General features: G+C 60.1%; 1 protein-coding gene across 1 annotated transcript; it reads left to right on the plus strand.

Annotated features, from left to right (window-relative positions):
- Positions 1–2,476: 2,476 nt before the first annotated feature.
- On the plus strand, positions 2,477–10,572 carry PSMF1 (proteasome inhibitor subunit 1). Its single transcript, XM_069802044.1, has 7 exons — positions 2,477–2,770; positions 3,750–3,902; positions 4,461–4,543; positions 5,218–5,403; positions 6,977–7,030; positions 9,047–9,205; positions 9,317–10,572. Exons 1-7 carry the CDS (start codon positions 2,642–2,644, stop codon positions 9,366–9,368), a joined length of 816 nt encoding a protein of 271 aa, XP_069658145.1. The 5' UTR covers positions 2,477–2,641; the 3' UTR covers positions 9,369–10,572.
- Positions 10,573–10,848: the final 276 nt, after the last annotated feature.

Here is a 10,848-nt window from a genome sequence, read left to right on the forward strand (position 1 = left end):
CGGGAAAGTATGAAGGTCAGGGGAGGCTGTGGTTTGTGTGACGGAGGTGACCCCAGCTGAATGCATCCCTCTACCTGTTCCGAGCATCGCTGCCCTGCCGGGACGGCTCCAGCCACCGCCTCCCCTGGGATATCGCCCCTGGCCCCGTTCCTGCGCAGAGCAGCTCTCCACGAGATGCGAGGCCCCACGGATCCTGTTCCTGGGTAAAAGAGGGAGAAAAACGGCCAGGTGCAGCTTCCCCTGCATTTCCATGGGCAGGAGGGTTGGTGCAAATGCTGGGCAGGAATTCTCACGAACACGTGCAAGGCATCCGGGGCGCTGGCTGCTCCGGGGGCTTCGCTCGACTCTTGCAGCATCGCTCCCACTCCTGGCTTTGCTCTGGCAGCCCACAAAGAGGACGCGGCTGCTCCGACGATGGCACCGGCGTGCCCAGCAGCCAACGTGACGCACTTGCCTTGCAGCACTAATGAGCCGGCTCTGCAATCCTTGTCACCTCGTTAATGACTTGGCCGCTGCATCCCAGTCAGGGCTGTGCTGTCCGCTACCTCCCACATAGCTTGCAGGCCCCTAACTCGCATTAGGGGAGCTGCTTTCATGTGGCCAGTGGTTTTCATCATCAACGAGCCACAGAGCGAGTGAGACGCTGGAGCAGAGGAAGGAGCCGACGGGGAGCCAGGCGACGCGGGCCGGCGCGGCGTGGCACCGCGGGCGCTGGAAAGGCAGCTTTGATGTAGCGACAGCCAGCCCCGGGGGCCGCGGGCTCAGGTACGGCGGGGGCCCGGCTCCCAGGAGGGTCCCGTGGCGAGGGGCGGCGTGGAGGCATCCCACTTTACTCCACGCCGTGTTCGTGGAGGGGCTGCTTGGGCCAGGGGGAACTCGGCACCAAAAGTCGCTCCTTGTGTGTGGTCCGCGGCAGCTGGCACGACATGGGGAAGGGAAAAGAAATTAAGGATGGACACGTTGGTGAGGCCACAGGAGGACAGGCCGATGGTTGGATGGGAGTGTGTGGTGATGGGTGAGAGGGTGGACAGCAGATGGTGGGTGAACAGAGATGGCAGCGAGCTGGGTGGAAAAATGAAAGCTCAGTAAGCACTCAGCATAGCTTCTGTGTGATTCCTGCTGCCTCTCGCCCCACCGAGGCACCGCCGGCTCCCATGGACGCCGATCCCAAACACCCACATGCTCCAGTACCTGCACCGGGTCCGCAGCCAGGCGGGGGAAGCCCGTTAGCAGCGCTGGGATACAGGATTTAGGATCACGTTTCTGGAGGGAGACCCACGATTTCAAATTCTGCCTCAGGAGGGGGCATTCGAATGAAGCTACCGGTATCCGCCTCGCCCACCCAGGGACGGGCTGTGCCGGGAAAGTGAAATGTGGATGCCGTCAAAGCCTGCAACCGCGGCTGCTGCCCGCCGGGAGCGAGCCGTGGGGCGGAAACGCTGCCTGCTGCTGTGAATCACAAGCTCAGCGCTGGAAAAGCTCCGGCTGAGGCATTTCCTGCTGTTCTCATTGTATCCCCATCCGATGCCTCCCTCGTGAAGCTCCCGCGCTGAAATCCCGGCCCCGTGGAAAAAACAGCGGTAGCTTTCCTGCCGAGTCCGGCACAGCTCTCTTGGCTTTCAAGCTCCGGCCATATTCCACGGAGCCGGGATTGACGGGGGGAATAGCGGGAGTTGCGGCAGCTCCCCGGCCAGCGCGGCGATGATTCGTGCGAACGGGCAGTGCCGAGCCGCGGGGGCTGCTGGGCAGGCAGGCCTGCCGGTCTGCGGTTGATTGTTCAGCCTCAGTGACTTCTTGAAGGGGAAATGGAAAGAGCGAACAGTGCGAGTTAATTAATTGACGCATAACGAAGTCAAGATGAGCGTGCCTGAGGAGCTGGAGCTCGGATTGGGAAAGCGGCAGACGGTGTTCTCTGGCGTGGGGCTGCTTCATCCCCAGCCCCAGCCTCCTGCCAGCCGCACCGAGGACACCAGCTCCCGCGCAGGGGCAGGGAAAAAAAAGCCCCTGCGTACCTTTGAGTGGCAACTTTAATAGAATTTAGGTGTTACAAACACTGTGGCCCAGAGAAAGGAGCTGGGGAAGGAATGAAATAGACCCATCCGATGGCTGTTTGGTGCTTTGCTCACGGTGGAAAGGCTCGCTCCAGCAGCGCACACAGACCCTGCCACAGGGTCCGATGCTTTTCTAAGTGCCGAGGAAGAGCCAGGGAAAGGGACAGGGAGAGGGACAGGGAGGGAGGGTCGGACAGACCCTAACCCACAGGCTGCCAGCCCCACGCAGGGGGTGGCAGCGGGCAGGGACACCCGCACACACACCTCGGCGAGACCCTTCTCTCCCGCTGTGGGAAGAAACATTAAATTTCTCCCGGGGATGAGAGGAAAATCCCTCCCCGGCTCGTCCCCCCCCAGGCCCCCGCGCCGACCGGAGCCCCCGGCCCGTTCCTCGCTGTCGGCAGGCCCGGGCCTTGCGCAGCGGACGGGGGCCCTCTAGTGAAGGGCGGCCCGGCTCCGCCCCGGCCTTAGCCCGGTACGGCTCTCCGCTCCCCGGGCACGGCGTTTGGGGCCTTGTCCGGCCGGCTTCCTCCCCCCCCCGCCCCGCCGCTGGACCCGGCCCGGCCGAGCCTGCTCGTTACGGTGGGGCCATGGCGGGGCTAGAGCCGCTGTACGCCTGGGCGCTGGCCGCCATCTCCCGCCCGCAGGACGCGCTGATCTGCGGCGTTCACTGGGAGCTGGTCCGGCACGGTTACCGCTGCCTCGGCGCCGGCGACCAGGTACGATCCGGGCCGGGCCGGGCTCCTCCGCCGCGGTAGGCCGCGGCCGAGCCCCGGCCTTTCCTAGCGCCGCTCGCCCGAGCTCGGCGCCCGCTGCCGGCGGAGGCGCGGGGTAGGGGGGGAAGCCGTGCGGCGCCGGGGATGTCCGGGGAAACCGGGCCGGTGCGGAGTCTGAAGGGCCTCAGTGCTGCTTGGGGGGGTCCCAGTGCTGCGGGAGTCAGCGCGGCGTTGGGGGGTGCGGGTGGTCCCGGTGCTGGTGGGGTCGGTGTGGTGGTGGGGGGGAACGCTATACCCAAAGCGGGGTGTCCAGTACAGCGTTGGGGGGAAATGCAGTGCCGGGGAGGGGTCCCAGTGCTGAGGGGGGGGGCCCTGGCGCAATAGCAGGGAGGGGGCCGGTTTGGTGCTGGAGCCAGTGCTGTGGCAGGGGTCTAGTGGGTTGGGAGCCCGGTGCGGTGCTGGGGGGCATTGGGAGGTGCCTGGTGTGGTGCTGGGGGGGCAGGGGTGGGGGTGCAGGGCACTGTTTTAGCGGAGAAACCCCGCAGTACTAGAGGAGGGGACAGTGTGGGGCAGTGACCCCCGGCAGTACCGTTGTGGGGCTGGACAAACAGGACGACAGCCTTCTCCCCCCCCCACCCCAGACAGCTCTGTCCTGTGCTGGGGAGCTGAGAGGTGCCAGGCAGGGAAGAGCATCATCCCCCAGTCTGGGTCTTTGTTATCTCCTCCTGTTCAGCAAAGGGTGGTTGTATCCCTCCTGTTCCAGTGCAGGGACCCTGTGGGAGGCTGGCAAGCAGGCAGGGCCAGCCTGTAGGGAAATAAACCCCTGCTCCTGCAGTCAAAACCTGGAAGGCACTGAGAGATCCCCTCCCAGAGACCTAGATCCCCTCCTGGATCTCTCTGTGCAGCCAAGATAGGTCCCACCAGCCCTGCAGTGTGCTGGGCTCATGGGCAGGGTCTCAGCAGCACGTCTGTTCTGTTGCAGCCAGGTCCTGATGAAAGGAAGTCTGAGCTGCTGCCCGCCGGCTGGGAAGCCAACAAGGAGGTGTATACGCTGCGCTACAAGTCCACAGACGATGCCCGTGAACTGCTGCTGAAGGCCATCATGGTGGAAGACAGTATGATCCTCAACGTCATGGTGAGCACCCACGCTGGCCCCTGCGGGTTTGGGGTCCTTTGGGAGCAGCGGCTGCAAAGAACAGCAGAGCCCATTTCTTAAATATTTTCTGTTACTTGTTCTACCTTGCGGCAGCATTTGTCCCTCAGGATGGGGCAGACCCAGGGGGTGTTAGGGGCTGCCTGTGCAGCAGAAAACGTGGCCCAGCGTGAAGCTGGTCAAACTCTGGCTGCATTGGGGCAGTGATGCAGTTTGCCTTGTGCACTCTGGCCCAGGAGTTGCCCCATTTCTGTCCCTTTCCAAGCTCAGGACTTTTCTGCAGATCTTCTCCTGTACCCAGCAAGCACCTGCCTGGCTTGTTTTTGCTCAGTCTTTCACCCTTTGCAGCCCAGATTGGGGTAGGGAGCAGGGAGAGCCTTGCTGTACACCACAGTTTGCTCCTGGGGATTTGGGCACAGCACAGGGATGTGGCAGGAAGCAGGTGAGCCCATTCCTTGTGTCCCAAGCCTCTACCTGCTCCTTCCCTCATTCCCAGCTCTGCCGGGCTGCTGACTCTATGCTTTACCTGTCTTTTGCCAGGATCGCAGTTCTCAGAAGGTCGCAGATGTGACCTTGGCAGTGGCCGACTACATCAACCCAGAGCACCTGGACGATTTCCACAAGTAATCTCAGTTCCCTGGTATTTTCTGCAGGAGAAAATGTCCCAGCAGCATAGGCAGGGGGCAGAGACCAGGTTAGGAGGAGCCTGGAGGACTTTCCTCCCCGGTGCAAACCCCAAGGGAAGGCCAGCCAGCCCTGAAATGCAGCCAGAGCTCCCTGCCCTGCCTCCCTCTGCACTACTGGCAGGCAAGAGAGATTTAGGGAAGAGTGGGACCGTGGGTCAGAGCCCAGGGGAGAGTCGTGCCACCTGGGAATGGGCCAGACCAGCCCAGCACTTTTATTTCCAGAGCACTGCCTGCCTGTGTGTGCTGGGTGGACACTGCCCAGGGGTGCTACGGTTTCAGCCATGTCCCAGGCACCCTGTGGCCTCGCTAAAGACGAGTGCTATGTGCTGTGGTTTCCTCCAGGGCAAACTGGTTGGGTTGTGGCCACAGCACAAGGGAGTCCCTTGGGCTGGGTGGCACCTCTGCCATCTTAAATGGGGTGAGGGCTTTGGTGCCACTGTGTGCTGTTACCCTTTCCCGTCCCCTCTGTGCTGCCAGATGGGGACATGTTTTGTGCCAGGGACACTTTGGGCTTGTCCATCTCCTCACCACCCCTCTCACAGCCTGTCCAGCACCTCACGCCCAGGTGCAGTGGCCTCCCCAGCCCACCGCCTTGTCTCTCCTCCCTGCAGGGTGTACAAGAACACCGAGGAGCTGAGGACAAGGATTGCTTCAGGCATCATCGCTCCCCTTGGGCCCCCCACAGAAAAGGCCAAAAAGGAGCCGGAGACTGAGAAGAAGGATCCTGACTTGCACCGGGATTACGACCCCCTCAGGGTCCCTCCCCGGCAGCCAGCAGGCACAAGAGCACCATCTTGGTGAGTAAAGAGCGGGTGGCTGCTGATGGTCCTCTGCTAGACGGGACGTGGTCTTGGCACAGCTTTCCAAACTACACCTCTGGTCCTCATCTTGCACGCGTGGGATGGGGAGCGAAGAGGATCCAAACCCTCCCCAGCCAGTTTCAGCCTCGTTGGCTGAATGCTTGGGTTTGATTTAGGTTGCCCGCTGAGGGATGGCCTGTTCTGGAGCTATGTGTTGGTTTGACCCTCCTTTGGCATTGCCTGGAGGTGTAGCTGGAGACCTACAGACCCAGGAGGGAGAGGGCACCGTACAGGGCTGGGGGGAAGGTGTGAGGTTGGAAGGAGGGAGGCCCTGCTCTGTGCTGGCTGAGGGACTGTCAGGACTCCGGAGCTGGCAGAGCAGGGACAGCAGTGGGAAGGATGGTGCCGTCATGGGGCCAAGCAGCCTCTGGGAGGGACATCAGAGCACTGGGTGTCAGTTCATAATGTGGGCTCTAGCAGAGCTGTGGGGTCTCTGCTCATGGCAGAGAGGAGAAGGCATGTGGTGGGTGCAGAGCTCTGCCTTTGCTTGGCACAGAACCGGGGCTACCTCTAAGCCTCCTGCCTGCTGTGGCAGGTAGAGCTGCCCTCCCACGACGGTGCACCCAGCCAGGGCTTGGGGCAAGGCCCAGGACGTGTTGCGGGGAACAGAGACCTCTCCTCCATGTTCTCCTGACCCTGCTTTCCCTTTGAAACTCTTTGCTGGCAAAGCTGGGGAAAGGGGACACATGGCACTCACTTCACCATCCCTCCCTGGCCCCTTCATGCCCAGCCATCCCTCCTACATGGCAAGCAGGCAGGCTCCCCCCTCTCTTCCCCCCCAACAAGCTGTAATCCCCTTTGGAAGTCAGAGACACTGCAGTGGCTCTGCCATCTCTTGGGGACTGGCTGTGGCTTCTGCCTTGCATGTCACCTCTTGGTTCTTTAACCCCACTGCTGTCTGCTGGTGCTCAGGGCTGCTCAGGGTGTGCGATGCTCCTCAGGGAGGCCTGGGCAGACAGGCTGGAGCTGGGCACGGCTCTGAAACCATGTTATTAGCACATAGTATTGGCAAGGAGATGTGACAGCTGGCTGCAGGCTCACCGCCCCACTGTCCTCGCACTCCTGGAAGTAGGACTGTCATTGTGTCTCCAGCCGGGACATGCTGGAGAGCCTGGCCTAGCCCAGCACTGCTCAGGGAGCCCCTGGCATGGAAACTCCCAGCGTCCACAGACAGCTCCAGCCCGGAGCAGTGGGAACAGCAGGGCCCCCTTCATCTCAGCAAGCTTCCCGCAAGCCTGCCACGCACACCGGTGCCCACACCCAGCTGCACCCTGGAGCAGGGAATGCTGCGTCCTGGGTATGGGGTGGCTCCCAACGCCAGCCCACTCACGCAGGGTCTTGCAGGTCCCAGGGCCCTTTGGGTGCTGCAGTGCTTGCCATGGGAGAGCACCCATGAGCACAGCACCAGCAGCCACACTGGCTGCACTGCCCTGCCTGCATGCTCGCTCCTGCTTGCTCCACACGGCCAGTCTCCCCTTCACTGAATGTCTCGCTGTGTTCTGTGTTTCAGGCCTTCCCCCTTGAGCCCCTTCGCTGTTGGTGGGGAGGACCTGGACCCTCTTGGGTGAGTACGGCTGGGAGAGGTAGTGCTTTGTGTGCCCGAGGAGCATCCCCTGCTCTGCCCTTGGGGTGTGTGGGGGTGCTGGAGACCTTCTCTGGAACAGCTGGAGTCCGCCTGGCTCAGGTGTCCGGTGAAGTGTGTCTAAGTGCAGACGGTGAAGGGACAGTCACTCAGTGCAAATTGCAAGGGACCAATTGACAGTTGCTAAACCTCAATATGGTTCTAATATCGTAATAAGATCCCGTCTCTTGCATAGATGATAGGTTGCAATCTGTGTCTGTTTAATAATCAGCTTGTATTCATTTAACATGCAGTAATTCCTTCAGTAAATCAAAGCTGAATACGTCGTTAAGTAAATGTAAGCCTCTAATTTAAAATGTTACCAGCTGCTGTGTCTACAGCCCAGCAGTCTGGAGAAGGGGAGGCTTAAAGCCGAGTCCACAAAATTCTCGAGTCCTGGTTGTGAGCCTCCCGGCTGTCTGAAGCACTCGAGAGAAAGGCTGGGTAAAAGCAGGGCTGTCTGGGGGACTGATCTTCACAGATACGTCTCTTGGTCTTTGGCTTGGTCAGGCAAGGAGAACCTGTGAACTTCCATTCCAATTAAAAGCACGTAGTCAGACAAGAACCAGCTCTTGGAGTCATTACAGAGCGTCCTGTGGCCCAGGGGAGTCCTCTTTGGAACCACTCTCCTGTGGGGATTGCATTTTTTCCCCTCTTGCAAGACTTGGTTCTCCGTGGGTTTGGCTAGAAAAGGGCCAGCTAAAAATGTCTTGCCCGGCTGGAAGGAGAGGCCTGGAGCCTGGGTGGCTGGAAGGAAACCTGATAGCACAAGGAGAAGGGGTTCAGTTGTGGGGGGACCCTGTTTCTCTCACTGCCTCCAGCCCTTCATCAGAAGTTTCTCTGTAAATGACAAAAAAGATTGTAAATGGAAGCAGATTCGTGTGCTGACACCTGCCAGCGCTGGGGCGGGAGACCCAGACTCCCAGGCATATGCTCGTGGGGCCTGGCTGTCCCGGGGCACTTTGGGCAGCCGGCCTGGCGTAATGGAACTCATTAGCGCGGTTGTTAATGACTTGTATGATGGCAGCGGTGTCCAGAGGCTCCAGCCGAGTTTGCACAAAGCCGACCATGAGGAATGGCACTCACAGCGTGGGGCAGCTCCGAGGAGCCACCGTGGTCAGCAAATGACTTCCAGGCAGCTTTTTGGAAAGGCTGGCGGGAGCCCCGGCTGGGTCCGCGAGCTCTTGCGACACTGCACAGGGCAGGACATGCTGCTCACCCAGGAGAGCAGAGAGCAGGGACGGGAGGATGAGCCGGCAGCAAGGGCCAGCGGGTCTGATGCTTCCTTGGCGGGACTTACCAGCCATTACTGATGCCCTGAATGGCTCCTTGTGGGAACTGGGGGAAGAGGGAAGCTGCCTTTCCGCTGCTCTGAGTGTCTGGTTTGGCTTTGGCTCTGAGGAAGGCAGGCAGGCGAGGGCTATTGCTTCCCTGTGCCTGTCTCCAGCTAGGCTTTGGGGTATGCTGGCACCATAGTTCCCCGGACCTGCGTGTTTGCTGGCTTGGGCACAGTCTCTGCAGCTGTAAGACTCCCACCTTAGGATGATGATGAGCCATGATTTGCATCTTGCCCCTGACCTTGTGTTGTGGCATAATGCAGGCAGGTCTGCAGGGCAGGGATAACCCCGGGCAGGAGCAGAGTGTGATTCATTTGGGTTCCCTCCTGTCACAGACAGCAGCCGCCATGGGACAAGGATCAGTTGTGCCCAAGCACTCTTACACATGCACATGTACACACATGAAGGGCTCTCTATCTTTCTGCCATGGGCTCGCCTCACTGGCTTGTCCTGGCCTGTGTTGTGGTGGGTTAGGAGTGCTTTCCTTCCCACGTGCCATGTGTAAGCTTAACCCCGCATTCCTGTGCTCGGTGTTCCTGCAGCAGAGGTTTGGCACAAAGACATGCTTTGCTCCTCTCACCAGTGCCCATCTCATCTCCTTCTCTGCCTTTCCTCTCCCCAGAGGTCGGAGTGGCGGAATGATCGTGGATCCTCTCCGGTCTGGCTTCCCGCAGCCTGGCACTGACCCATCGTCGGGCATCCCAGGCCGGCTTCCCCCGGGAGCAGTTCCACCAGGCGCCAGATTTGACCCCTTTGGCCCATTAGGGGCTGGTAGATCCAGGTAGGTATTTGGCTGTGCCTTGTATCCCCAGCTTGCTCTCCCGGCTCATCCATGTTGCTGCGAGACTGAGCTCTCACTTCTGGTTTGACTCTGCTCTGAATTTCTTTCCAGGCCAGATCCCGACCACCTTCCCCCTCCAGGCTATGACGACATGTTCATGTGAGGAGTCACCCCATGGCTGCGGCCAGAGCAGTCTCCTGGGAGGCCGGGGTACTTTCCCCACTTCATTCCCCGTTTGGTGGACTTCAGTCTTTTCAGCAGCGTTTTTCTTCTCCCCACTCGGGGCCACCTTCCTGTGTCAGACCAGCTATAAAGGTTTCCCTGTGTGCAGAACACAAGAGGAGGCAGTAGCTCTGTTTCTTTCCGTGCTCCTCTGAGGGTGCTTGGCCATTTGCACCCAGCTGAAGTGGTCCTGCCCTGTGTGAGGCGGCAGCGTGGGGTGTAGCACGGTGCTCTGAGAATGGCCCAGATGCCATGGGGTTTCCTCCTCTGCTTCTCCTGGGTGGCACCGCTTTTGCTCCTGGGGTTACAGAAGCAGTCGGTGCTGAGGAGGGAGCTGGCTTCTTGCCGCTCCTGTGCTGCAGTAGCCTGGCTGAAGGCGGCAGCTGGAGCAGGCTTCACATGCAGAGATGGTTTCTTTCTTGCTCTTTATCCAAGTAAAGGTTGGATTAGTGTGAGGGGCTAGAAGGGTCTCCATGGGCAGATGCCTGGCAGTGGCTGAGATCAGCTTCTGCGTGGCTATGCCCACTGGCTTTAAAGAGCACCAACAGCAAAGCCTTTAACGTGCATGAGAAGAGACATATATTGAATTCCTGGCCCCACTGTGCCCCCTTTCTCCCCAGCAGCCGTGTTGTTTTTCATTCCTGGGGTGCATGTGAAGCCCTGCAGGCAGCGTGGCGAGGGCTGCCCGCCGGGCACCACACAGGGCTGGAGTAGGACGGAGGGTGCTTGATACCCGCACGACCTGATGGGTTCAGCATTGGCTCTCCAGGCACAGCGGAGCTGAGCCTGGCACTGAGCTGGGGCCCTTCTGGGAACGTGCAGAGGGGGCTCCGGTGTGGGATTTGCTTTGCAGAAGAGGTTTATAGGAACATGTTACACTACTGTCAGTCCTGTTGCATGAGGCTGGTGCAACTCTGCCTGGCTGAACTCTGCCAAACAGCTCGGGGAGGATGGGAGAGATCTGTGTGGCTCAGGCTCCTGTCCTCTTTCTGGAAACCTCCTCCCTTCCCCGCAGCTCCCCACAGGTCAGTTAATTTTGAGGCCGCAGCTCGTCTGTCCTGTCAGGGATTCATACTATTTTTTTCTTCTCGTGGTTTGATTTCTTGGAAGGATGTTCATGAGATCAAAATAAAAACCTGACAACATTGTTGTGTTGGTGCCTGCTGCGGGTGGCCCCCCCAGCTGCAGCCCCCTTCTCCCCGCCATGAAAAGGGAAGCCCCGAAGCTCTGCCCAGGCTGTGCCTGCCCTCCCCGAGGTGGAGGATTCACGCTGGGAACCCACTTTGTACCTTCCCCTGAGCAGCAGCGCTTTTCCGAGATGATGTGACTGTATTAAGAAAATTAAGTGGAGAGCAGCCCAGCCTTGGCTCTGGCTGCGCTCCTTGCGGTAATTGGCTCTCTGGGGTATTGAATGCCGTCGG

The sequence above is a fragment of the Haliaeetus albicilla genome, chromosome 2 (genome assembly GCF_947461875.1).
Source record: "Haliaeetus albicilla chromosome 2, bHalAlb1.1, whole genome shotgun sequence".
In the NCBI taxonomy this organism is placed as follows: Eukaryota; Metazoa; Chordata; class Aves; order Accipitriformes; family Accipitridae; genus Haliaeetus; species Haliaeetus albicilla.

Excerpts from the sequence above, each read along its gene's own strand:
- PSMF1 (XM_069802044.1), top strand. The coding sequence starts at position 2,642 with ATGGCGGGGCTAGAGCCGCTGTACGCCTGGGCGCTGGCCGCCATCTCC. Across the intron at positions 3,903-4,460 it reads GTATGATCCTCAACGTCATG|GATCGCAGTTCTCAGAAGGT; the intron begins GTGAGCACCCAC and ends GTCTTTTGCCAG. Across the intron at positions 7,031-9,046 it reads GAGGACCTGGACCCTCTTGG|AGGTCGGAGTGGCGGAATGA; the intron begins GTGAGTACGGCT and ends TCCTCTCCCCAG.